General features: G+C 37.6%; 1 protein-coding gene across 3 annotated transcripts; it reads right to left on the bottom strand.

Annotated features, from left to right (window-relative positions):
* Positions 1-1,028: 1,028 nt before the first annotated feature.
* Positions 1,029-23,064, bottom strand: SLC7A9 (solute carrier family 7 member 9). 3 transcript variants are annotated; one of them, XM_075940119.1, is made up of 13 exons: positions 22,925-23,064; positions 21,912-22,040; positions 19,599-19,746; positions 18,645-18,887; positions 17,036-17,161; positions 15,128-15,227; positions 11,964-12,008; positions 8,525-8,648; positions 6,931-7,034; positions 5,480-5,576; positions 4,461-4,610; positions 3,548-3,722; positions 1,029-1,284 (listed from the first exon to the last, which is right to left on the bottom strand). In XM_075940119.1, exons 2-13 carry the CDS (start codon positions 22,014-22,016, stop codon positions 1,217-1,219), a joined length of 1,485 nt encoding a protein of 494 aa, XP_075796234.1. In that variant the 5' UTR covers positions 22,017-22,040; positions 22,925-23,064; the 3' UTR covers positions 1,029-1,216. The 3 variants fall into 3 exon arrangements, with proteins under 3 accessions (XP_075796234.1, XP_075796235.1, XP_075796236.1); XM_075940120.1 differs by having other exon boundaries at positions 21,912-22,059; positions 22,925-23,035; XM_075940121.1 differs by lacking the exon at positions 22,925-23,064 and adding an exon at positions 20,549-20,750 and having other exon boundaries at positions 21,912-22,046.
* Between the last annotated feature and the right edge of the window lie 4,055 nt (positions 23,065-27,119).

Genomic DNA, 27,119 nt, shown 5'->3' with positions numbered 1-27,119 from the left:
TGTAGGCCCGACTTGGACTTCTGGCTCAGAGACCTACCACGGGACGTCGTTGATCTCTGCGGTGCCGGGGAGTGAGACCGGTGCCGAGCCCTTGATACCGAGGCCCGGTCTCAAGATGGAGCATCGCGTGTGGATGCCAGTGCACTGCAGAGTGTCCCGTCGGTGCCGGCTGTAAAGCCACCTCCATGAGGAGAAGTTTTAGATGAGAGTCTCTCTCCCTCTTAGTGCGTGGCTTAAACAACTTGCAGATCTTAAGATGGCCCTCACCCAGACACTTCAGACCACTGTCGTGAGGGTCTCCTTTGGGCATAAACTTTGCACAGACAGCGCACACCTTAAAGCCTTGCGACCCTGGCATTCCTCACCCCCGAAGGGGCAGAAGAAAACACAGAGACACTAACTATCTAACTGATTGAACTGTTTAGAACTATCTCCAATACTAAGAGAAAAGGGAACCATTAACTGTTCTAACAGAGAGACACGTTCCAATGACCGTCATGGGTGGTAAGAAGGAACTGAGGTGGGGGAGCGCCGGCAGGTGTACTTATGCCCCACCATGGCGGCGCCACTCCAGGAGCGCTACAGGTACCGCTAGGGAAAATGCTCCAGAAGACGCGGGGTTCACATGGTGCGCACACCTAATTCAAATGGACATGAGCAACACATCTTGAAGAACAACAGTTACAGGTAAGTAACTGTTCTTTTCTGCATTCCTCCTTCAAAATGTACAAGAGCCCTACGGGCTCTTGTACATTTCGAAGGAGGAATGCAGAAGTGCCCGTCGATTAGTCAAGTAGTTGATGGAAATTCCATTGACTGCTCGACTAGTAAATTACTCGTTTAACATCCTTACTATCAATCCTTCTAGCAGGATGACAGAAGAGGAGGGACTCTGACAAACCACTGGTGAGTGAATTTCTCTTTATTTACTGCTACCATTGCTGAATACAGTCCCTATAATGTCTGTTCAATCTGCTAATATGTTCAGTTACCATAACATATTTAGCAGTGAAAACAGTGAGGCCATCCAGATCTAGAACATTTTTTATTTTCATGCATTCTTAAGATAATATTGAAAACTTTTATAAATTATAATTGTTGCAAAAATAAAACTGCACATCAGGATGAAAATATCTGAATTTAAGAAGCATAAACATTCAAGCTGCTTCACAAACATTATAGTACTTTAAAATAGGCTACTGGAAATCAACTCCTTTTATTCTGGTGGAGCTTCCTCTGGTGGAGCAACTTCTAGAAGCATCTGAAGGTGCATAGTGATGGGCCCTGAAAATAAGTTACTGTGGTTAGAGCTTTTTAGCACAAGTTTTAAAAGGCTTTCGGCAGTGTTAACCATATATTTTAATTGAAGTTTACACCATTTTACTAACTGAGTATAATGTTATATTCATAAGCATTTATTTTCCCTGCTCAACAAATGGAAAAACACAACTTGCACATGACCAAGGAGTAAATTGGTGGCAGATTTGGGATTTGATGCTGACATGGGGTTCCTGCCGCACACCTTGGTTTCAAGAGTTTTCTGTCATGTACATGGTTTACAGTTGGGTTCACTGGTTCTTAGCATCCCCACTATATAAATTGTTCCCCTGATTTGGGACGTGAATTCAGAAATTTGATGCTCCCAGTTTTGTGCTTCTTACAGTACACTGCACTGTTTTTCATAATATAATATAAAATAGCTTTAGTTTTTTGGACAGCTGGCTTATTTAAGGAAAAGCAATAATGTTGTGGGATTATATTCTATTAACACCAGTCCCGCTTTCCCTTTCAGTAGTGTCTCATTGCATCTTCCGTATCCTCCAGAAAATGGATGGGAGCTTTACTTTTTAAAGAAGAATGCAAGTCACAGCATAAACAGATCTGCAAGGACACAACTAAAACAATTATTTCCTCTTTATAGTGTTGTTTCATGTAGCAGTAAAGCACACTATAGAACTTTGGGTACGTCTACATAGCAGAGTAAAGTCAAATTAAACTACGCACTTTCAGCTACGTCAATGGCATAGCTGAAGTCGAAATAGCTTAACTAAGCATTTGGCACTGTATACACAGCAGGAATTCAAAGGAATTCCTTTGACTTCCCTTATTCGCTCTTCCTTTGACTTCCCTTATTCCTAGTGAAATGGGGGTTACCATGAGTTGGAGTAGGAGGTCCTGCAGCTCGACAGTATTTTTAAATAAAGGCTTGTAGTTTAGATGCTTGCTATATTATTTCGGAATAATGCTGCTGTGTAGACATAGCCTTTGAGTGCATGGTAGCAAGGTCCACATGTCCAATTAGTGCATGGCAAAATAGCGACTAGAATAGCGAAAGCAAGAGTAAGTTAGAAGGCGATGGATAAGAGCTGAAAAAGTAAAGTGATTAGCTTAGGAATGAAGCTGAGCATCTTGAAAATGTGTGTATTTAGCAGCATGTGGAAGGATGTGAGACATGGGTGATAATGAAAGATTCAAAGAGAAGGATATTGGCATTCAAGAGGAGTTATTATGGAAAGATCCTGAGATTAGGATGGATGCAGAAGGTCACCAACGAGGAATTATATAGGAAGATACAGCCGAAAGAGAACCTACTGCAGAAGGTTATACAATGGAAGTTACAGCTATTCAGGCATATTTGCAGAATGAACGACGAGCAAAAAGTTAAGACCCTGGTATTCGGCATAATGTATGGTCCAAATAGCAGAGGCAGACCCCACAGAGAATGGGTAGATGATATAGTAGATTGGTGCGGAGCTAGTCTATAGAAACTAAGCCACTCTGCACTGGACAGAGAAAGACGGAAGGAAATAGTGAGGGAGGCATCAGACACCAACAGACATTGAGCCCATGGTTGTTGATGATGACAAAACTCTAGTACACTGCAAATTTAGATCTCAACTTGCTACACACTAACACTCTGTACACAATTCTAAGGCAGTCACTTTAGTTTCCATTTAATGCTGTTAATTTTGTCTGTTAGACTGATTGTGAAAATACTCAGTCCTGAAGGAGATACAAGTGTACGGTAAGTGCCGGAACAGAAAAGAGCTAGGTGTGTTTAAAGTCAAGTTTCTAGCCAAGGCATTTTCAGATTGTTTAGACTTCTAAACAAAAGGAGAAATGAACAGTACAAGATTTTACTTTAAATAAAAACAAAAGTTAAAACAATATTACCAATGGAAACTTACACTATTTTACGTAGCCTTTGCACTGATGTACTGATATGTATCACTTTTTCAAAGAATGTTATAACCTAAATATCAAATCTTATGTCATCTCAAATTTTACACAGAAAGAAACTAAAGCAAAGATGTAATGTGCTGAAGAGTTGGGATTAGAATTCAGGAGCATCTCTTAATTGTTGCTATGCTTATATCAAAAGGTCATACTTCTCTTGCAATGTAAAATTAGATGTGATAGTTGAATATAAAGAGAACTTTTACTGAGGGGAGAACGGAGTGGTTGCCACATCTTAGAGGTATCTTGTTGTATGCTTCATTAAATAGACATCTTTGTTTGCAAATCACCTCTAAAAAAGTATACTTACTTGATATTTTTTGAGCCCAGTGAAATTTAAAATGAATAAAAAGGACGTAAAATATAAGTCCTCCAAACATAAATAAAACACAGTAGAGATATGCCAATTCAGGTTCACTGATGATCGGAGCCAAAACTAGTAAAATGGAGACCATTGTCACTATGATAGGAATGACAATAGGTATCTGTAATAGACAAAGCATAAATATATTCAGCAAATTACGTAGCTACTTTTTCTTGACACTGCATACCTTTAATTACATATCTCGTTTGAACACAATAAGTTATTGTTGTCTCCTTGTTTCTGATTTTTTTGAAAGAATATTCCGGAGAGAGTTCTGGAAATTAGTAAAGTGATTTAGGACAGGAGCAGCAACGGTCAGTTTGGCCTTGTCACAGACCAAGACTAGGTTGTTAGTCCCAATCCTAGAACTGTAAAACTGGCTATAAATGATAAACCTGACCTCCACTATGATGCACTCTCCAGATGAGTCCTGCACTCAACTCATTCTGACTTAACATGCTCACTCTGATTGCAGCCTCCCACCCCTTCTCCCTTATTTACGGCTAAATTTCTTTTCCCTCACAGGTTCACTATGGCAGGCTAAGGTGGAACATCAGTATGGACAAGATGCCGAAACCTGTACTACTTTGGTCTTCTCCCTGTCTCAGTTTATTCTCAAGAGAACAGAAAAAAAGGAAGCACACTAAATAGTAGCTTTCTGTGGCAAAATGATCGTCAAAAGAAGGGGATCAACTTTTCCAGTATGTTTTTCAATATTCCAAACTCCCTGACAAGTCCATGCCTTCATATTAATGGGGGTGGAGGAATACCAGTACTTGAGAACCATTTTTCTTATTACGAAGATCATGACTGGTTCATTTTGATTGTGTTTAGAAATGTGTTCTAGAATGGAACTTACTGTGATTGGTCGTTTGAGCTCTTTCCTTGTAAATCTCATAACTATGAGTCCAAATACAGTCAAACCATAAAATATCCAGACAGCGAAACTAAAGTAGTTTATGAGTGTGCTAATATCTCCAGGTATGATATAAAAAATAGCAACAGTACCCTAAAAATAAAAAGTAAGAATTAATGTTGATGTGGTGTAAGATGATGAGTATAGCAAGGAATTGAGCTCTCACCTTTATGGAGGGCACAGTTTTACATTCAAACTGATCCCATACACAATAAGTATATTTTTTTCCCTCTGCTTTGAGGTGAAGATTCAGTAACAATCCTGCATACTTGATACCCTTTCCTGAGAATGGCCTGATTCTGTAAATGTATGTGGTTAATTTTGAGCATGAGTAACCCCATTGTAGTCATACTCGAAGTTCAGTGTATGCATAAGTGCTTGCAAGATAAGTGCCAACATGATATACATCTTCTTTCCTGCTTGTATAAACCTAGTTGCTAAACATGAACAGTTTGCCTTGATGCTACATATACATATAACGGATCTCTCAAATTTGTGACAGTATATCTTGACACCTATTTTACAAGCCAGGAAAGTTTATGGGGGAGAAAATTCTTAGGTTTCTTGTAGTTATAGAAACTCTGGAGTAAGCCAGTTGCCCATGAAGATAATTTTATTCTACATAGCTGATTTTCATTATTAGTATTCTTCCTTAAAACAAAAGGAGTTGAATTTTTATGGTCCAATTCTATGAACTTTAAAAGATGGAGAATCTGAATCTGGAATGGAGTTAGATTCTACCTGATCTGATTTTATGCATTACACAGTTGTTTTTACTTATAAAAGAATTTATTCTGCTATTTTCCTGTATATTCAACTCCATGTGCATGAAAGTACATATAGGATTGGCATATTGAGATCACTGTTGTCTTTGAAGAGCCAACGTAATTTCAGATCTGAGTATTCATTTTAGATTTATTTCAGCTGAAAGTTTTATTTCTTTGTTTAGCATTCATACTTACATAAAATATGATAGCAGGTGCTGGGGTGAAACGTTTAACATTAATGTAAGACAGCACCTTTAGCATGTGTCCTTCACGACCTGCTACATAAACAAGTCTGACAAAACAAAAACATATGTTAATCTGGTTAGTGAGGGATCCACACAAATTCAAGAATATTAATATTTAATATGGCTATATCTAAATAATACCAATATATGCCTCTTAAATGCATCAAGCCTAATTTAATATTTGCTAGAGCAATGTTTCCCAAATGGTGTTCCGCGGAACCCCAGGGTTCCGTGAAGTGAAAATAAGGGTTCTGCGAGAAAATTCCGTTTCAGTAACATTTTATGATGATTTTTTAAAAGTTAATATTTAAGCATTTATGACTTTTATTGAAAATAATTTTCATGTGTTTACCACAAGTGTTCTTAGACAGAGAGTGAGGATGATGATGTCACTACTCAGCACTGTGCATGCAGTCAATCAGTGGTTCGATCGCCTGTTCTATACCACTGTAAATCCCCATACACACTCTCAGGGAGCATGGATCATGTGGGTGACTGAATATGAATATACTAGTGCCACATCAGACAACGTCGAGGCTTCAGCTGTCAAACCAGTTACTTGTGTGGGAGTGCACAGGCAGCGTTATTGCAAATACTTCAGTATAGTTGCGTGATTTCTTGTATTTAAAAATTTTAACCGTGACAAATATAAATTGACTGACAGATTAATCTATGTGCAATTAAACTAAATGTTGATCTCATTACCTTGTTTAAGCATTTGTTTATTATTATCCTTATTTGTGGTCTACTTTTTCAGCTCCATATAGAAGACTGTTATTAGGTAGGGGTTCTGCAAAATTCTTTTGAGTTTAAAAAGGTTCCATGACCAAGTAAAATTGGGAAACACTGCTAGAGTGTAGGGAACAATCACACAGGTTGTGGAGGAGGAATTATAACTTTTTTCAAAACTAGTGCCTAACTCTATTCAACATAGAGATAAAACTGGTTCATTAATTTAGAGCAAACCATTCAATTTTCTTTTCCCTTAAATTCATCACATGAAACTTTCAGTACACACACAATTTCACGTATGATTTCAGGGATTTCAAAACCTTTTGAAGCATGAGGTTTTGCAAACCTCATATTATTTTGAGAACCCAAGACTAGTTTGTTACAACCTCTTTAATTTTTTATTTTCTTGTGTTTTATTTTTAAAGAACTATTTTTAGCTGAAAGAAGTCTGTACTTGTTTGTAGACATATTTTGAAAATTTTTAATCCCTTATTTTATAAACATTCTCAACCTTTCATAGCTGCTGGTCTTTGCTGAGGATGAACTAGATGACTAAGTTTGCAGATATTTTGTTGAATCATTTGTTTAAAATAAATCCTATACTTAGAAGACATATAAGTTCTACCTGTAAATCCAATTATGTATTCAGTATTTAGAGTTGAAATTTACCTGCCAGCTGTAAAACAGGTTCCATTGGCTGCTCCAATTGTAGAAAAGGCCACAAAGAGAGGAACTATCCATGAAGCTGGATAAAGGACCCGATCCCCAAATGTCTGAGATTTATAGAGAATTAAAATATAAACAAGTTAAAATAACATCTATCGTTTTTCCATTTAGTAGTGTGTTCACTGGCGTGGGTACAATTCAGATGAACTTTTAAAAATGTACATTTAAAATCTATATTAATATAATTTTGCATAGCTTATTTTTATCCCAAATTATTTTGCAAACTATATAAAATAATTTTCAGATACCATTCCAATAAAAAAAACTTGAGAATGGAAAGCAATAGTTGTGTTGCTATGACCAAATAATACTACACAGAAGTTTGTCATATCCAATTGAAAGCAGAGGAAATTTAAATACAGAACTTGTTAAATTGAAAGTGGATCAAGATACCAGCACTAACAGCCTTTCTTTTGCCAAAAGTAGCATAGAAATTTAAATATGTGAGGCTCAGAGTATCTTATCTTAGGGTATGTCTACACTTGCAGCCTATTTCAGAATAGGGCTGCAAATATAGGCTTTCGGAATTGCAAATCAAGCCCGGGATTTAAATATCCCGCGCTTGATTTGCATCTTCCCGGCCAGGTGCCATTTTTTGAAATTTACAAGCCCGGAATAACTGCCTGCGTCTACACACGGCAGTGAAATGGGCATTCAAAATAAAGCCCTATTTCAAACTATCTGTTATTCCTCTTGCAGTGAGGTTTAAGATGCAAATCAAGCGCGGGATATTTAAATCCCGGGCTTGATTTGCAATTCCAAACACCTACATTTGCAACCCTATTCCGAAATAGGCTGTAAGTGTACCCTTACAGACTATAACCATTACCAATGCCTATGAATACCCCTTCCTAAGTACTAATTATGTTGATCTGGTTTGATCAATTTAGTAGTAGCTGATGTAATATAATTGGTTTAACTTATTATATTGGTAGGGACACTCAAAACTCCTAATCTTATAAATAAGACTATCTAGCTGTGTTTTAATTAAAGTATGCATACACCAATCTCTGTTCTGCAGCCATTTTTGAGAGTAGGCAAGATATTGAAATATACCCATTTGTCTGTACATCATTCATTGGTATGTGGAGTATTTCTTCATGTGTGCTTTTCTTTATTGTAGTGTGTTTGCCGAGTGCAGCATGTGATGAATTGTGTTCTTTTTTCCCCAGAACTAACATATTGATGGATATAACCAGGGATTCATATATTTACCAGTGAAAATAAAATTGTCACATTATCTCCTTCACTAAGCATTGTGGAGTAAAAGCATCACTAAACTGCACATCCACTGAATATTTTCTGTAGATGATCAAATGCATGCTAAACTGTCACTTTCTACAAACAAATTTCAAAAAGATACTTTTGCCTCTGTTACATAAGTAAAATTTTGATAGTTTAAAAATTTACAGGGGTATTGAAAAAGATCTTTCCTGAAAACTAAGAAAGCTAGGATTTTTTTATTATTGGATCCAGCTCTGCAACAAAAAAAGACTCTTATGTCATACTTGTAATTCCAAAATGAAAAGTGGCTTACCACAGCAACTGCCTGAGACTGCAGAAGTTCAGTTGGAGTCATTATTGTGAAATATGAAATATTAATCAGAACATAGCAAACTGAAACCAATGGAATTCCAATGATTATAGAAAGTGGTAGATTTCTACAGAATGTAAAAACATACAGTATCAGCATTTCTAAAGCACTAGGAAACTTTATTATAATGGATGTAGGCACTTGCCAGCTTTAGTTCAAAATTCTAAAGTCAATTGTACGTTAACTAATAAATACTTTATATGAATTGTTGTGTTAAGACTGAAGGATTGCTGTTCAGGACAATCACATTTTTAGGAATTCAGTACCCATGTTACTTATGCTACACAATGGATTGTTATAATTGAAGGGATATTTAACATTTCTTTTTTCATCATTTCTGCCATTTGTTTTCATTTTTCACTGTAAGTTGAGTAAAGTGTAATTCCAGTTGGATGTTCCTAGGACATGTACTTTCTAGTTCTCATCTAATAGCATAATCGCTGTTCACTCATAGGGTTGACACAATAGTGAGTCACAACTCCATGCAAATTGGATCTGACTTACTTCATCCACTGTATCTGGCAGAGCAGATCAATGCTTCATGTGCTCTAACTAGAATAACGTGTTATATTTATTATTTTTTCACAAGTTCAGGGGAATGGGTAAATCCTTAGCCTCTGTGTTTATATTTCCATTTAATAACAAACATTTTTGTTCCTCTTGTAATTTAATAAAATGATTTTACAAATTTTACATTCACAGGAATTTCCTTTTGCAGCCAGCACCTTAAGTAATTCATAGTGATGGCTCTTCTTCTTTCCACTGGCAGGCAGCTGATGAGTTAGAAGAAAAGGAGAATATCCTTTCACAAGACTAGAGTAATGCTACTATGGCATAGAGCCTCATTTCTGTTTTGCCTCCTGCAGGAGGGCGGATACTGCTTTGCAGTTCCTATTGGGCTTTTTTTCTTAAGATGCATGCAAAACCATGGGTAAAAATGAGACTTTATCAGCTGTTGTGTCCACAGTGGCCAGTAAGCAGATGAAATGTGGGAGCATCTCTTCTACCTCAAGACCCATCTGACTGCTGAGTTTACTAATACAGGTGTCTGCTACTGTTTTCACAAACATAAATGGACTCATTTCCATGAGCCCAGTCAGAAATAAATAAAAGTAAAGCCCTCTGTTTGCCTCGCCTGGTTCCACAACCACAAGTTGGCTCAGATAACTTGCTGCTGGATCCCCTCTGATGGGGTCCCTGTGCCTTCATTGATCTGTAGATGGCAAGGAAGCCAAAGTTTTCATGGCTGCTACCTCTCTCAGCCTATGTCTAGGCTGCAGAGCTTTTCCGGGAGACCTTCAGTATCCCAGAAAAGCTATGCTGCATCCCAGGAACATGTCCATTTTTTCGGAACAGTTTCCGAAAAAGTGAACATTCTTTTGGCATCCCTGTATTCCTCATTGTATGAGGAAGAAGGGATGTTCCAAAAGAGGAGGTTTTTCTGAAATTTGGCCTTATGTAGACAGGCTAAATTTCAGAAAAGCCTCTTCTGGGGAAAAAACGTGGAAAAAGATACTCAAATCACAGTTCGCAATTTGCGTATCTTTTTCCAACTTTTCTTTGCAGTCTAGACATAGCCTCACTTGACCTAACTGCAAAGCTCAGGCCCTCTCTAAGGACCATAGAAACAAGAAATTCTGTGGAAAGTGGCCACTCTTTGAAGCCTGAAAATTCTTCCTCTCCAAAAGAGCTTCCTATCCCCCAAAAAATCTTGAGTCATCAAGCATGTCACAAAAGGAAAGGATCCTGCACTTACCCAGGCTCAGGCCTTTCAATGGGGAAGATATCATTCAATCAACTAATTACCACTGTGACTTTTTTGTAGTAGTGCAAAAAATGCCATGCATTTTGAAAATCATTGATGTCTCAGTGGATTCAGCAAAGTAAAAGTCTGTCAAGACCAAGGGTCAGCTCATGGGCAGAAAATTAGGGAGGAAGTAGTCCTTTGTAAACAAGATTTACATGATCATCTCGGAGTCCACTTATAGTTTAATAAGCATTATAGAATGGATATTGTTGCTTTAGTCAAAGCAAATTTTGGCAGACAACATTCTAAATTCAATAATACAAGTTAATCCACTATATTTTTAAGGAATCTTTGTGCAGGGTTTTTTTCCATTCTAGTTCACCTGATTGGTACTGACATTCAGAACCCACTCATATGGATTACTGGGGCTACTTGCTGCAGAAAAGGGATTTTCCCCTGTCTGTAGAATTTGTCACTGGGAGAATAGCTCCAGTAGACCGTATGCCCACCTATTCATTGTTGTTCCACTTAGTTGGTGTTGGATGATCGCCTATTCTATTAGATCTGGTCTACACTATATGGGAAGGTCAAATTAAGATACACAACTCAAGCTGTGTAAATTACGAAGTTGGAGTCTACATCTGTTACATAGAGTTTCCACTCCATCCACACAGTGGGAGGCGGACAGGGACGAATGCTCCCATCAGCTTCCCTTACTCCTTGTGAGGAGCAGGAGTACCAGTGTCAGTGGGGGCATTCTTTGAGTATGACCAAGTGGGTCTATACTAGACCTGCTAAATTGAATCCCAGAAGATCAACTGTGGCAGCATCGATCTTCTGCATAGTGTAGACGTGACTTTAGTGAATTAATTCTAGGGGAGTTACTCTCCTGTTCTTCTGTGTATACTAGTAGCACTGACTTCTTGTGGTGGGAGCCTCTTTTTCTTTACTGTCTAACTGCCTGTCAGTCACCTGGCAAGAGAAGTCAGGGTTATTTGACTTATACTTTGAGAAACCCATTGTATAGGTAGGGAAGTAATATATTTTATTGTCATTGTGTACTCTTAAGACTTTCTGGAAGAAACTAAAATGATAGGAAGCTTGATGCATATTTCTCTAGAACTGTCATTAACTCTGAGTGAACTTCTGGTAGTCTCTATTGACGTCCGCGCACAACTTCTCACTTCTAATTAGAATGGAAGAGAATTATATAGTCTATTTTCAGGCAATTTTCTATACTATAGAGGGGCATTTCTCACTATTTCTAAAATAATCTGATTGAAACCTCATTTAAATCTATGTAGACGATAATCAGAAATTCAATATTCTTTTAAATCAAAAGTAGCGGTCAGCAAGTGGATGGAAAAGAATTAGCATGCATTCTCTTTTTGTTTGGCATTGTAGAGTCATGAAAAAGAATAATGAATTACAGATTACTCAAATATGCAGTATTCAGTGTAAAACCCAGAATAAATGCTAATGAAATTATTTCTTTGTGAACAAGCACCAAACCTTGCGTGCTCAGTTCTTAACCAGAGAGATAGTAAAATATGCAGCTGCTATTAAGACTTTTAATGATCTGATAGTGACATTTTTGTCATTCTAGCCTTCAAAGTTATCTTTTGGTTGTTTCACCTGTAAGGATTTTTAAGTTCTTCTGTAATGTAATTGAGTTGATTCCTGCAAAAAAATACATTAGCATAATGTTACTCATAATCAGATGCTGAAATGCCAAATTGCTAAAGCCTGGTCTTTTATTTCTGACATCACTATTGCTGCTTTTCAACCTCTAGCAAGAATAAAAGACCAGGTAAGATTCTTAACTTAACCAAAGCTGTTAGATCTGGGTTCTGTACCGAGCTCTGCCTCTTTCACTATATGACACTGGACAAGTCCCTTAACCTCTCGATGACTCACTTACCTGTAACACGAGGTGATTAATGTCAAGGTTTAGGGATTTTTGTAAGGAAGGAGCTGTGGCTTAGTGTGGAGTTGAAGTGGATTGCTCAGGTGTATACGTTATGTTTCATTGCCAAAGTGTAAGAATCTAGCTTAGAGAACAACCAGGACTTCAGACTAATAAATTGTTTAAATTAATGACAGGTTTTCAACAAAGCTCACATGCCACAAGGTTGCTTGTGACCTCCATGAGTCCTGGAAAATGTAAATATTTTTTAATAAAAACATTTTTATACCAAATACAGGCCTTAATGCTGGGGTGACCATATTTCACAATGGAAAAATGACACTCCCTAGCTGCTCTACTGATTTCTCCCTTCGTCCAGATGGTGGCCCCAGCATCCTAAAGTGCTCCCCCCCTTCCCGCGCCCCTGAGACTTTTGCTGGTCACTGGAACCCTTGTCTTCCCTTCCGGCACGTTCCTCTGCACCTAATTTCACTTTTTGACAAAAATGGCCATTTGTCCCATTTGCACTTGCTAACTGATCAAGTCAGCAAGCACAAATGGGACAAAAGCCCACTTTTGCAAATAATAATAATTTGGGACAGCCAAATTATTATGTCTAATAAATCTGTTATTCTCTAAGGTGCAACAGGATTCCTCATTGTTTTTGCAGATACAGACTAACACAGCTACCCCTCTGAGATTTTGCACTAAGTAGGGTGACCACAGACTAACAGATTTATTAGGCATCACAAAAACTTACACCCTAATAAATCTGTTAGTCTCTAAGGTGCTGCACAGGACTCTTTGTTGTTTTTACTTAATGTAGTTACTGTCATTTAGTAATGAAATACTACTACAATTGCTTATCCATGAGTCTTTCATGAAAACTTTTGTAACATTTTTACAGCCACCAGAATGTAAACTTCCAAATATTCATTTTTGTTAGACTTATTTTAAGCTACACTGTTTTATGCTCGTAATTGTAGGGAAATGAAATATTTTAATGCACTTAAATATCTACAGATGTTAGGGACACATTTTCATACCTAAGTGGCTAAAATTAGCCATTCATTTCAATATTTAAGTATCTAAATAAGTTTTAGGCAGGATATAGGTATCTGACTTCAGGCATTTGAGTTTAAAACTGAATCTTTAAATATAATGGTCCATATTTAGCAAAGTATTTAAAGATGTGCTTGAAGTTAGACACATTAGTCACTTCCTCTAGTGCTAAAAATTAAGTCTGAGAACAGTATTTATGTGTCTCAGCTGAGTCAAGAAAAACAAAGATTGCACTTTTGTAGGGTGCCTGAAAGTGGAGATAGCCCAAACTGATACTCGAATCATGCACACACTGGTTTTCTTTTCAGCAACAAGGGCTGAAATGTAGAAATCTCTTGAGGAATTAGAGGAGATAATAATATATAGCAAGATTGTTTAAACTTAATGTTTAAATATATTCAGAAAGTGTAGATTTCTTGAGTGAATAAAATAAGCCTTGGGAAATACTATTCTGTAGTTTTCTGTTGGATAGTGAAGAAACAATTTTATAAAGTAAACTTATTAGTATTAAAAGAAGATTGAGTCTACTAAAATTCACACAACTTCATAAAAACATTTAGTATATGATGCTAGAGTGAGGAGATAAAAAACAAATTTCCTAGTGGTATTAAAACAAATAGCTCCAATTTAACTTTATGATCCTACCCCAGTTTCACCCCTGCAGTGTACAGTTGACCCTCTTGTAGTCTTCCCCTTAGGACAGGGGTGGGCAACATTTGGCCCATGGGCCAGATCTGGCCCACTAAGCCTTTTAATCTGGCCCACGGCCTGCTCCTATGGAACGGAGCAGCTCCGTGTCGCTCACAGGGCTTATCTAGACTACGCTGAAGTGCCGAAAGAGGATATGCAAATTACACAGAGTGGAGCTTTCGAAAGTGAAAGTAGTTTGGATGTGGCTTTTTTGATGACCCCCTCCCCTCTTTTTTTGAAGAGAAGCTTTTTCTCAAAAAACAAGGCTATTCCCTGAGGCGCTCTGTGCCTCACACGGGTCATGGAAGTGGACTTCCTATTTCCCCTGCCTCCAGCACAATCTCTCAGCTCCTTTGGCCACACAGCCAATGGGAGCCAAGATATTGTGCTAGGGGTAGGGACACCATGTGAAGCCTCACCTCCACCTCTCTGTAGTGCAGAGAACCACATGGAACAGTCAGCCATTTTGAGCAATCAGGGACTGCTGACAGGCAGTTAAACCTGCCTGAGGCTCCCACTGGGATGCGCAAGCACCTTCTGGCCAAAGCCTGCCTCGGGCATCCCACCCCTTCCTACACACCTCCTCCAGGCCAGAGTCCTCTCCTGCTCCTATAGTCCCTTCTGGATGCTGCACCCCAATACCCTGCCCCTGGTCATCACCCAAACCTTCTGAACCCTCCTTCCCCTCAGCCCAGGTCACAGCTCCCTCCCAGATCCTGCACCCCCTCTGACATCCTTCCCCCAGACCAGAATCCTTTCCTATACCCATACCCCATCCCGGATCCTGCACCCAATCCCTTAACCCCTTCTTTGCCCAAACTCCCTCTTAGACCCCACATCTTCTCCTGCACCCCAGTCACCTACCCCAAGCTCCCTTCTGCACCCAACCTCTGTCCCAGACCCTGCACCGCCCCCATAGAAAAGTGAGGCCCTTGATTACTTATCAAAACTTGGAGTGCCCCTCCCCATCAAAAAATATTGCCCACCCCAGCCCTAGGACATGGTGCTTTGGTTCGTTATAAGGTGATACTGCTCTTTTTGCACTGCTTTTTACAATTATTGTCCATAAAAAGAAGTCAGACTTTCAACTTTCCCTAGTAAGGCATGCAAGTGAATTTTACGATAATTAAAAAAAACTTACCATCCATCATAGGCCCAAAGTCCATTATAAAATGCCAAGCTGATAGAACCAGCAGAAATTTTAGAATCACTGAAAGAATTTTTAAAATTTTCTGTTTTTCCTGCAAATGAAAAAAATTGATGCTGAATTATGCTGAGGCAAAATTAATCCTAGAATACTAGGACTGGAGGGGACCTTGAGAAGTCATCGAGTCCAGTCCCCTGCCCTCATGGCAGGATTGAGTACTGTCTAGACCATCCCTGATAGACATTTATCTAACCTACTCTTAAATATCTCCACAGATGGAGATTCCACAACCTCCCTGGGCAATTTATTCCAGTGTTTGACTACCCTGACAGTTAGGAACCTTTTCCTAATGTCCAACCTGAACCTCTCTTGTTGCTGTTAAAGTCCATTGCTTCTTGTTCTATCCCCAGAGGCCAAGATGAACAAGTTTTCTCCCTCCTCCTTACGACACCCTTTTAGATACCTGAAAATTGCTATCATGTCCTCTCTCAATATTCTCTTTTCTAAACTAAACAAACCCAGTTTTTTCAGCCTTCCTTCATAGGTCATGTTCTCTAGACCTTTAATCATTCTTGTTGCTTTTCTCTGGACCCTCTCCAATTTCTCCACATCTTTCTTGAAATGCGGTGCCCAGAACTGGACACAATACTACAACTGAGGTCTAACCAGTGCAGAGTAGAGTGGAGGAATGACTTCTCGTCTCTTGCTCACAACACACCTGTTAATGCATCCCAGAATTATGTTTGCTTTTTTTGCAACAGCATCAGTGTTGACTCATATTTAGCTTGTGGTCCACTATAACCCCTAGATCCCTTTCTACTGTACTCCTTCCTAGACCGTCACTTCCCATTCTGTATGTGTGAAACTGGTTGTCCCTTCCTAAGTGGAGTACTTTGCATTTGTCTTTACTAAACTTCATCCTGTTTACCTCAGACCATTTCTGCAATTTGTCTATATCATTTTGAATTATGACCCTATCCTCCAAAGCAGTTGCAACCCCTCCCAGCTTGGTATCATTTGCAAACTTAATAAGCGTACTTTCTATGCCAATATCTAAATAGTTGAGTAAGATATTGAAAGAGCCAGTCCCAAAACAGACCCCTGCGGAACCCCACTTATTATACCTTTCCAGCAGGATTGAGAACCATTAATAACTACTCTCCTGAGTACGGTTATCCAACCAGTTATGCACCCACCTTATAGTAGCCACATCTAAGTTGTATTTGCCTAGTTTATTGATAAGAATATAATGCGAGACCGTATCAAATGCCTTACTAAAATCTAGGTATACCACATCCACCGCTTCTCCCTTATTCACTAGACTCATTATCCTATCAAAGAAAGCTGTCAGATTGGTTTGACATGATTTGTTCTTTACAAATCCATGCTGGCTGTTCCCTATCACCTTACCACCTTCCAAGTGTTTGCAGATGATTTCCTTAATTACTTGCTCCATTATCTTCCCTGGCACAGAAGTTAAACTAACTGGTCTGTAATTTCCTGGGTTGTTCTTATTTCCCTTTTTATAGATGGGCACTATATTTGCCCTTTTCCAGTCTTCTGGAAACAATCACAATTGAATGAAACAACATTGTCTTTATTATAGCTCTTTGACAATTTAAGAAATCATATAAATGGAATTTTTTCCCCCAGAACGTTTTCCAGTTTATTCTCTTCACTTACTAAAAGTCTGATCCTAAGAGGTTGATTGCCCTCAACTCTAAAGTCAATTTGAGTTGAAGTCAATTAACAGGTTCTTCTAGTAAAATCATATTAAGTTAGAATTACAGCAAGCAAACAATATTTTTCAGCAAATGATCCAGTAGCAAGTCATGGCAGAAACAAAAGTATACTCTAAATTACTGTCTTCGTAAAACTAAAGCCAAACAAAAATTAAATTACCTTGTGCAAGGAGAATAATTCCACTTACAATAATGATTAAGACAATGATCATTTTAGCAGCAGTGAAAAAATTCTGAACATAGCTCCCCAACTTCACACTCATTGCATTCACTGTGGTAATAATCACTAGGGGAAAATGAAGATTGCATTTCTCAGTTTAAATGGTATAAATCACAAAACTATAAATAATTGGATTTAAAGAAAAATTAATATAATTTTTATCTTCGGTTCAGACACCCAAGTCTGTTTATTTTGGTTTTTTTCTTATACTGGTTTGTAAACTCCATGTAATTATTGCAATTTCTCACATTTGGTGGTTTGTTAAAGAATGAGAGCAATTTTCTGAAACTGAGGAATTTCTTGAAGTCTCTTTAAAACATTTTTAAAAACATTTGATAACTTTTAATCTAGAAAATAAAATATGAACTTGGACCATTTTTTTCATTTCCAAAAGATGGCGCCCATGCTTCTGATCTATATACACTATTCCTGAGTGTGATCCTTCTGAATAAGGATGAAACCTGATTTATACCTTCTAACCCAAAAAGCGAAACTTCCTTTTGCCTGATCTACACTAAGGGTTATTTCAAAATAACCCCCCTTTGGTCAAATGTATAAGAGGAGTGTCCATACTACCAAGCCCGTTATTTTGAAAGAATGGGCTGGTTACTTTGAAATTTTTACTCCTGCTTTTCTCGGGGAATAACACTAATTTTGAAATAGTTGTTTCAAAATAGCATTAGTATGGATGCTCCGGTGCTGCTATTTTGAAATAACTCCTCCCCAGAGTAATTTTAACTAATTACTCCCCAGTGCTTCTTGGAGCTTTAAGTCGAGGTAGCGCATCCACATTAACAGAGCCTGCCTCTGACTAATTTCAAGGCTTCCCTGTTGTATGGACACTTTTTTGTTGTTTGGGGAGTTATTAAATCAAATGTAGCTATTTCAAAATAGTTTCCTAGGGTAGACAGGCTCTTCAAGTTGAACTCATCCTTTCTATTGTTTTATTCTTCCAGAGACATTAGGTTTAGAAAAGACCTCCATTGTATTTGAAGTTATCAAATCTATCTGTCTTCCAATGCAAGAATTGTGCTTACTAATAGTTTTCTGTACAGGCAGTCCCCGGGTTACATGGATCCGACTTGCATCAGATCCCTACTTACAAACGGGGTGAGGCAACCCCGCACTAGCTGCTTCCCCCCAGCAGACCAGGGAGACGCGAAGCTAGCGCCCCCCCCCCTCCCCCCGCAGCAGACCAAGGAGACGCAGAGCGGCTTTTCTCAGCAGACACCTCAGCTTGAGAATAAAGGACTGAGGGAAGTGAGGTGTGGGAGAATAAAACTGAGCTCTGGAGAAATGTTTGGCTAGAGTTTCCCCTACATTATGTACCAGTTCCGACTTACATACAAATTCAACTTAAGAACAAACCTACAGTCCCTATCTTGTACGTAACCCGGGGACTGCCTGTATTACTTTCTAGTGATGTATGCATTCAAGGTTTTAATATGTTAAGAGATGAGGCTTTTACTATCTTTCCTGGAAAAAATAATTCATGAACTGCTACGTAGTATCATATGTCAGTCCCATTTTAAAAAAATAGAGATCTTACCAATGGTAGCTGCTGCAAGACACTTAATGACAACTACAGGAGGGTCACAGCCTGGATAAAAAGGTGCTGAAGCATATTCTGCAAAGCTGAGACAAATGATAGCAAATGCACTGGGTTTGATGACTAGTAAACTAGTCCAGGAAAACAAATATGCTGGAATAGGACCAAATGCTTCCATAAGGTAAGGATATTCTCCCCCTGATTTTGTGATCATTGTGCCAAGCTCAGCAAAACATAGTGCACCTAAACAAAAAGAAAAAATACAGATAGCAGTATAGTGCTTTTAGATTATATACTTCATTAAACTACACTTGTTTTAATTAGCTCCTACTTTTTTATAAATAATATATATTTAATAAAATGGTTTTAAAGACTTGTGATACTTCAATATATTTGTTTAAAATCACAAATAAATAGTGACAAAAATTTTTAAACCATAATTTGCAAAAGAATTTCCATAAGTTTGTAAAAGTATTGAAAACTAACAAGTTACTCATTAGTTCTTAACAATTAGAAGTGCCTGATTTGAGATTTTTTCAGACTTAAAGTTTTTGCTAACTTAACTGTGGTTTTTCTGGAGTTGTTTAAAATTAAATGCAATATTCCAGACATAGATGACCCTAAACCATTTAGAGGAGAGAGTTTTACTTCCTCACTCCATTATATCTGAATAATTGCTTTTTACTTATTTACCACATTACAAACTCATAAGTTAACTTGCTTTTACACTATAGCAAACTCATTTTAAATTATTACCTACTCAGAATTTGAATCTATAATGTGAAACTTACTCCTAACATACTCTCTCGGATTATTGCCTTGTTTTTCAAACCCTTTATTATTCTGGACTTTCAGATAGTTAAATATTTTTGGCAAATATTTCTATTTTAGTTTTCTATTTAGAAATTCAGAATTCCATTTGGTAATAACAAACTTTTATTTTATTTTACTTACCTAATGTAGAAAGAACTCCACAGGCTGACCAGATGATTAAACAAGGTCCCACAGCTCCAACATTGGCAAGTACTGACTTTGGAGAAATAAAGATGCCTGAGCCAATAACTGTACCAACAATAACACAGGTCCCACTGATCAGGCCCACCTTGAAGTGAATGAGATATTCCAGTAAGGTAACTTAATATTAACTTCTTGTGCTATATTATTTTCTTCAGTTAAATGAAAGAACAGTTATCATTAGTATTTTTCTGGCATCACATATGCATCTTCTATTTATTGATCTGTTGATAGACATGCACACAATTTAACTGCATAGCTGCTATTTTTAAGATGTTTTCACATGTCATAATACAACATAGTAGTCACCTTTCTCAAAAACATAAATTAATATGGCCTTGTATGCCTGTATACCCAAGAGTGCCCTTATCCTGTTAAACAGGTAAAATAAACTGAACTGGTAAAAAACCACAGCAGACCTCAATGATTGTTGGCCCATAGATTACTACTATATAAAATAGTTTTGAATTTATTCATTAGGCTTGTGTTTGTAGAATAGCCCTGAAATTGCTTCTGTATTTTGTTTTTAAAAAGATATATATTATATTCTGTTTCCTAATACAGTAGACTTCTGATAATCTGACACCCTTGGGACACAGGGGGTGCCGGATTATCGGATATGCCGGAGTATCGGGAGGTACTCCGGCGGGGTTCTGTGACAGGTCTGCTGGGACCTGCACTGCGTGGGGGGTTCAGTGGGGAATGGCGCGGTGAGGGGCTAACTCTCTGCCGTGTTGCGGGGAGGCAGTGGAAGCTCTGTGCAGCCAGCTTGCAAGCGGGGAAACTTGTAAGCGGTGGCAGAGAGGGGCGAGAGGCAGGAAGCTGTTTAAGGCAGGTGGGCAGGGATGGGAGGGGGGCGGCGGGGAACACTGCTGCTGCTATTTTCAGACCTGAAGTTGTTCTGTCATAATTGTGTAGGATTCCATTCAGTTTCTGTATCTTGATCATTCTATTAAGTGGAAGAATTTTACTCATTTGGATTTTGGCCAGAGTAAACAGTTTTGGTAGATAGTTAAGGGACATGCAATCCTAACATACTGTTCCAGCATGCCTGTTTCATGATGTTCGGGGTCAAAAAAACTCTTTGCAATCCTGTTAACAGAAGACACAGTGAAAGAAAGTAAGTGAGAACAGAATCCTGTTAAAACTTTAGTTATATTGTTGCTTTTTTCTGCAATAAAAAGCCATATGTGAGATCTTGTAATGTCTACCAAACATTACTCAGCGGTACTGGACAGTACTGAATTTTTCTTACTGCAATATTTCAGGATTATCTCTTGTCCTAACAACTGACAATCTATAATTAACTTAAGGATAATGATTACAGTGCACATTGCATATTTGTTTGCAGCACTAAAACTGAACCTATTAACAGAGCAATTTACAGCTTACAGTGTGCCCCACATTCACCTTTACCCTTACTAACTGCAGTTATATCTTCAACAAGGAGTGGAACAAACATATATTCCTTTCTCTAGAAGAGCACTTCCATGTCTTTTTGTTACGTGAAACATTGCACACCAGCTATTAAATGGTTTAAGTTGGGGTGGGGAACCTAAGGTCTGGGAGCCTAATGCAGCCGCTGGCTTGCCTGGAACTGGCCCCCTAAGGCTTAGGGCTCTCTACCCCAACCATTGGGGAGCCTGTGCTGGCACTCCAGATCCCCTGCTATTCCCCATGGTGCTAGAACACACAAATTCTACTAGCCTGGGCCCCCCAAAACTCTGCTGTGCAAGCGGATTGTGGAAATGCCTGTGGCCGCCAACCCAAAAGAAAGTTTCCCCCATGCCTGCACTACTTGGAGTATTTTAATACACACAATCAATTTATAACCATTGACACTAGAAGAATGTGTAAATTGAACACTGTTGTTTGTTTATTTGTGTGCATCTTCCTGGATGTGGTAAAGATGAAAATAACTTTATAGCTAAATTGACCTGCTCATTTCAGTCTTCTCCAACATTGCATCCATATTTTTAGGCTAGTTAAGAGTCTCACAAATGAGGATGAGGGACTGATATACATGACATTAAGGGTAACATTTTTGAAAGCAAAAGTTTTATCATACGTTTTACACACATTCCTTTGGTTTTGATGAATCAGCATTTTCTGCCAAAATGTTAGGCATTTTTCAATGCGCTCTTCTTAATAACTGATTAGAAATATTACTAACATAGAAATCAACAGTGCTAAATGTAAACAGAAAAGCACAGCCTTCTTATTAAAATAAGTATTTTAGAAAACTATTCTTGCCTCTTTCCGAAGATTCATAGTTTGGGGTTCTTTACTTTGGATGGATTGTTCATCTCTTTCCCTGTTAGTCTCTCCTTTTCTTTTTCTCAAGTTTTCTTCACCCATTTTGCTTATTTGATGTTGAGATATCTATATATATTAAACAGAACTAACAAATTTCATCTTTATTTTACTTTTAAATACAATCAGATAAATATACACATAAATCTCTTTTCCTCATAACTGTAAAAACCTCATTTTTCAATAGGATAGATGCACAAATGTGTGCACACTGAAGATGAAAATAAAATGTATTGACTATCATGATTAACAGATACATAAATATTTATTTGTTCAAAAATTATGGTAATTAAACACTCAGACTATGCACACAAATGTGGATTCGATTGTTTCCCGGAATGTTTCAGTAACATATTGTCAACTGGTAAAGCAAGTTTCAATTTAGGATAGATCAGATTTTGGTACTACCAAACCTATTCAAGTAAAAATTCCATCTGATCCTAAATCTGTATTTCTGGAAACTAAAATATTGATAATTTTGCAGTTGTATATACTGTAGTTTAATACATTTAGTGCACAATGTTTTAACTCCCCACATTTTGGTCGGTGTTTTGTATATGATGAATAATACTACATTGCAGTTCTATAGTCCTTGAAATATTCAAAATACTCTTGTCAATAGTAACTATTTCAGCTTAATGATCCAAAAAAGTTTTTCATGGGAAGGCATTAGAAATCAAAATAATGCCTCTGAATGTGATTAACTATAGCAACAATGTCTTTTGAGAAACACTTCGTTCCCAGCCTGATGATCTAGTTTAAAAAAGCTTCAAGTGTCATTGACCCAATGAAATAGACAGGCTTCAATGAAAATGTTGCCTTCATAAGGAATTGCAGGAATTGACCATCAGATTGTATTGCAATTTTGTGCCTGACCTCCCTATCTGAAAGAGAACTTCAATTCTCTCTAACTGAGAATGTTAATCTAAAATGTTTTAACAATGTGTACTTACCTTATTTCTTTATATTTATTTGTCATAAATCTGACCACAGACCTCTTTGTGTGGGGTGTTGCTTCACTGCTTCAGTTAGATTTAAAGTTGCTCAGTAGGGAATGTCCATGTCTGAAGGCTGAATATCCGAAGAGGAAGACACTTAAGTACAGAGGTTATAAAAGGTAATTATTAAACAGATTTGTAGCTAAGAAGCTTTGAGATATGAATCCAAGGAAACCAACAGACCAATTAGCTTGTTTGTAAAATTTTTATTGGCTTGATCTGTTTCTATTAATGTTTTGCCAGCATCTAAGTATTTTATTACATAGTGAGAGTGGACTGAGATTCAGGTAAAATAAGTTTTTTTAATTATGCTTGCAAGTGTCAAGATCTTTTTAATTCCTAAACTTTGGGGAAAGATAACTTTGGAAGTGATTATTTTACTATTGTGGCGACTCGTTTTTTATACTGTGTGAGTTCTGCAGATGTTAATTATATCCAAGACAGAGTGTTCCTTTGTTTTTTCTTTAAGAGGTTAGAGCATGTTTAGCAGAAGCTTTCATGGTTTTTAAAATTAAATTTAAGACAGCTGTATAGGCAGGTTGAATCTTTTCATTCATAATTCCAATTAAATTCTTTTTTCTAAATGTTTAAAACTGTTTTATGAAAAATATTGAACTTTCAATTTTTCTACATCTGTGTCCAGGCAAAAAGCATGGTATTTCAAAAGAACCTGAAGCAATCTTTCACTCATTCCTGCCAATAATCCTTTATACTCACAAAACAAATATTGCTTCAAAGAGTCTAGGTGCTACTTTACAGCACAAATTTGAAAGTATGAGAGTGCATAGTTTAACTTTTTCCCTGTAACATTACCTTAGTTGTTCTTGGGGAGTAAATGGAAACATTTTATTTCTGTTATACCCCAAGAGTCATACCAAGCTTTTTCTCTTTTATTTTCTATTTCAGTTGCCAACATCCACGTCCTGGATATTTTTGCAGCTTTGGACTAAGACATGAACAGCTTGAGCCATCCTAGGTATATATATTCAGAGAGTGTGGTCCAGTGACTTGAAGACTCAGGTTTGTGCTACTACCATGCTGTTTAATCTGAGTTGTTTTGTTCCTTCATGTATAAAATGGGTAAATATAGTATTAATATACTACCCATCCAGAATATTTTGGAAGTTAATCTTTTAAAAATTTCTTTAAATGATAGCTGCTTATAGAATTGCAAAGTATTATGAGCACTTCTACCTGTAGAGCTCTCCGTCTTTCCCACCCTAATACGAGGCGATCAGGAGATCTACTGAGATGCCACCTGTGGGCAGGAGACACAGTAATCCCTAATGTGATATTTCATGGCTATTGAAGAGCTGCTTCCTTGTCAAACCCATGAGTGGCTGTTGACATCAAGAAACTCATAATTATTCTAAGGGCCTGGGGAGGCAGAGAGCTGAATGTGATCCTATCTGAACAGTGTAGGTTGCTAATGTTGAAACATTAAGGTACTCTTAACTGCTTTCTCAGTGTAATCATAAATAGTAATTTTTCAACTTTAGTTCCTAGTAGGGATAATGCTATTTTTATAATTATTACTGCAGTCATGTTTGTTAGGGGTTAATAGTTACTGTTTGTTACAGTGCCTATTCTATTTTGGATCTATGATAATATTCTAATATATGATAACTGTTGAAACCTGGAGGAAACTTTAGTTGGGCCTTAAGTATTTCAGAATAGAAATTTTCTATTTTAGCCTCATCCTCAAGTGGGTTACTATCTTTTAACAGGTGGGAACAATGTGTTATCTGTACTTGCTCCTCTCTGAGTCCTGACTTCAATGTATTTAAACAGTCATTGCTTTAAGAACTGACTGTAAGTAGTAAGCTTACCTTTACATTTTTTCCAGGATTGTCACTGCAGCTATAAAGAATTACCACATATTCTTTGTTCTTCTTTCTATTTAGTATTGGAAATATTTCTGGAATATTGCAGCAATGCAATTTTGTTTGCTTATAAAAGTGGCATAAAAATTCCAAGGACAACCATTGTAGTAGATGGGCCTGAATAAAAACTCTGATCCAATTATTCATAATTGTTGAGTTCAGATATAAATCTGAAAGATTTAGTTGCACCCTTAATTTAAAACAGACCAGATCAAAATTCTAGATCCAGCTCCCACCACTCTCCCTGTTAAGGTCTATCCAAGATCCACACTCTGTGGCCTAAATCTGGCTCTAACAAATAGCTTTTTGAAAGCCCAACAAAACCATATTACTCATCTAATTATTCTATTTGAAAGGTTTATACTTTACCAAGCTTGTTTTCCTGGTAGTACTGAATTTGATCTTCATTAAAATTTACTTCCCATATTTGTTAATAAATGAAACAAACACTCCAGCAATATAAGGATTAATGAGTTCTCCCTAGCATCTCCACCAAGTGTTGACTTCATCCTCAGTTACTGAAGTTCAGTGACATTTCCCTGTGCAGGATACAGATAACTACAATGGCCCACTGAAACAATCAGTGCTGGAAGTCTGGATTTTTTTAGTGTTTGGTTTTGTAATCTTGATTGAAAACTAATTCTCTTCCTATTTCTTCATCTGAATATTGTACTTCAGCATGCTTTTGTGGCTATCCAATCTTTTATTAGTCTGTCTATTTTATTATCATATAGAATTGAGCCTTACAATCTAGTATATTAGGCATATTTTACAGTGCATCTTACTGAATTTCTAGTGGTGTTTTCCTAGAAAACAAAAGAACCTTGTATATCATGAATATGCTTAGTCTGGGAGTTTTTGAACTTGAATTCATAAGGTGCCTTTGAGTAGCCTCTAGATGTGTTTAGAATATTTCCTCTCCTCCCAGGATACAGTTGCTAAGATGAAACCAGCAGGTAGATCTTACATCTTAATGAATGTTTCAGTTGTTCATCCCTCCCTGCAGACCATTTGTTTGAAAATCCTCTTTCCTTATTTTCCTTTGGACAAAAAAAGTCTTTATTCTTTCTCAATATAATTATTGGCTTGTTTCACCAAGAAAGTGAGAGTCAATGGGCCATTTACAGTTATCATCTGTAAAGATCCTATTTCTCATCCCAGCTTAGCGAAAAAGAGATTGGTGATCCTAAATTTCACAGAATAGCTAGAAAATGTAATAGATTTTGAGCCTCTGGACTGAAATTACATATGTCCGTCAAGTGTTGTTCTGACTCCTGTGAAGAGGATGTAGTCTGGATCACTGATATGCACCTTCAAGGTGTTTTCTGTGCGGCTGCGGCAATGCATTCAGGGGCCCTTCTCAAAAGTACCTCTTAAAGCAGGAATTATAATCTTTCCTACTCTTGGTATATATATTGGCATTGGAAAAGCTTCAGAAAAGGGCAACAAAAATTATTAGGGATTTGGAACGGGTCCCATATGAAGAGAGATTAAAAACACTTGGACTTTTCAGCTTAGAAAAGAGGAGACTAAGGGGGGATATGATAGAGGTCTATAAAATCATGACTGGTGTGGAAAAAGTGAATAAGGAAAAGTTATTTACTTATTCCCACAATAGAACAACTAGGGGTCACCAAATGAAATGAATAGACAGCAGGTTTAAAACAAATAAAAGGAAGTTCTTCTTCACACAGCGCATTGTCAACCTGTGGGACTCCTTGCCAGAGGATGTGGTGAAGGCTAGGACTTTAACAGGGTTCAAAAAAGAACTAGATTGATTCATGGAGGTTAGGTCCATCAATGGCTATTAACCAGGATGGGTAGGGATTGTGGAGGCAGGAAAAGGGAATAAGGGAATTTGTGTGCAGCCATCTTGGTCTTGTTAACAAGAGAGCAATAGTCAGGCTAAGTCTGTGGCCTGACAACGCGAGATCTGTAATTAGACGCTGCCTTCGCCTTTCGACTCTATACGGAGATAAGGATAGAATGCTGACTCTGGCAGGGACCTTGAGATAAGGAGCATCTGGGTGGAACTAAATAACTGTTAGCCATTGGTGTTTGTAATGGGAAGGAGACTAATTGTTGTTGTTAATATATCTAAGAGACAGTATATAAACTGCTTCATAATTGCTTGTATTCGAAGATCCCCCTCGGAAAGGTGGGGACTTCCCCCACCCCCATCTGAACCAGTTTTTCCCTTGCTGCAGCTCGTAATAAAACTGCCTCTGGCTACTTGTTGCTTACAAACTCAGAGTGAGGACAATGTT

This window comes from Pelodiscus sinensis, chromosome 12, assembly GCF_049634645.1.
Source record: "Pelodiscus sinensis isolate JC-2024 chromosome 12, ASM4963464v1, whole genome shotgun sequence".
NCBI classification, from domain to species: domain Eukaryota; kingdom Metazoa; phylum Chordata; order Testudines; family Trionychidae; genus Pelodiscus; species Pelodiscus sinensis.
Note: the sequence above shows the minus strand (reverse complement) of the source record. Positions and strands in the feature narration are given on the sequence as shown.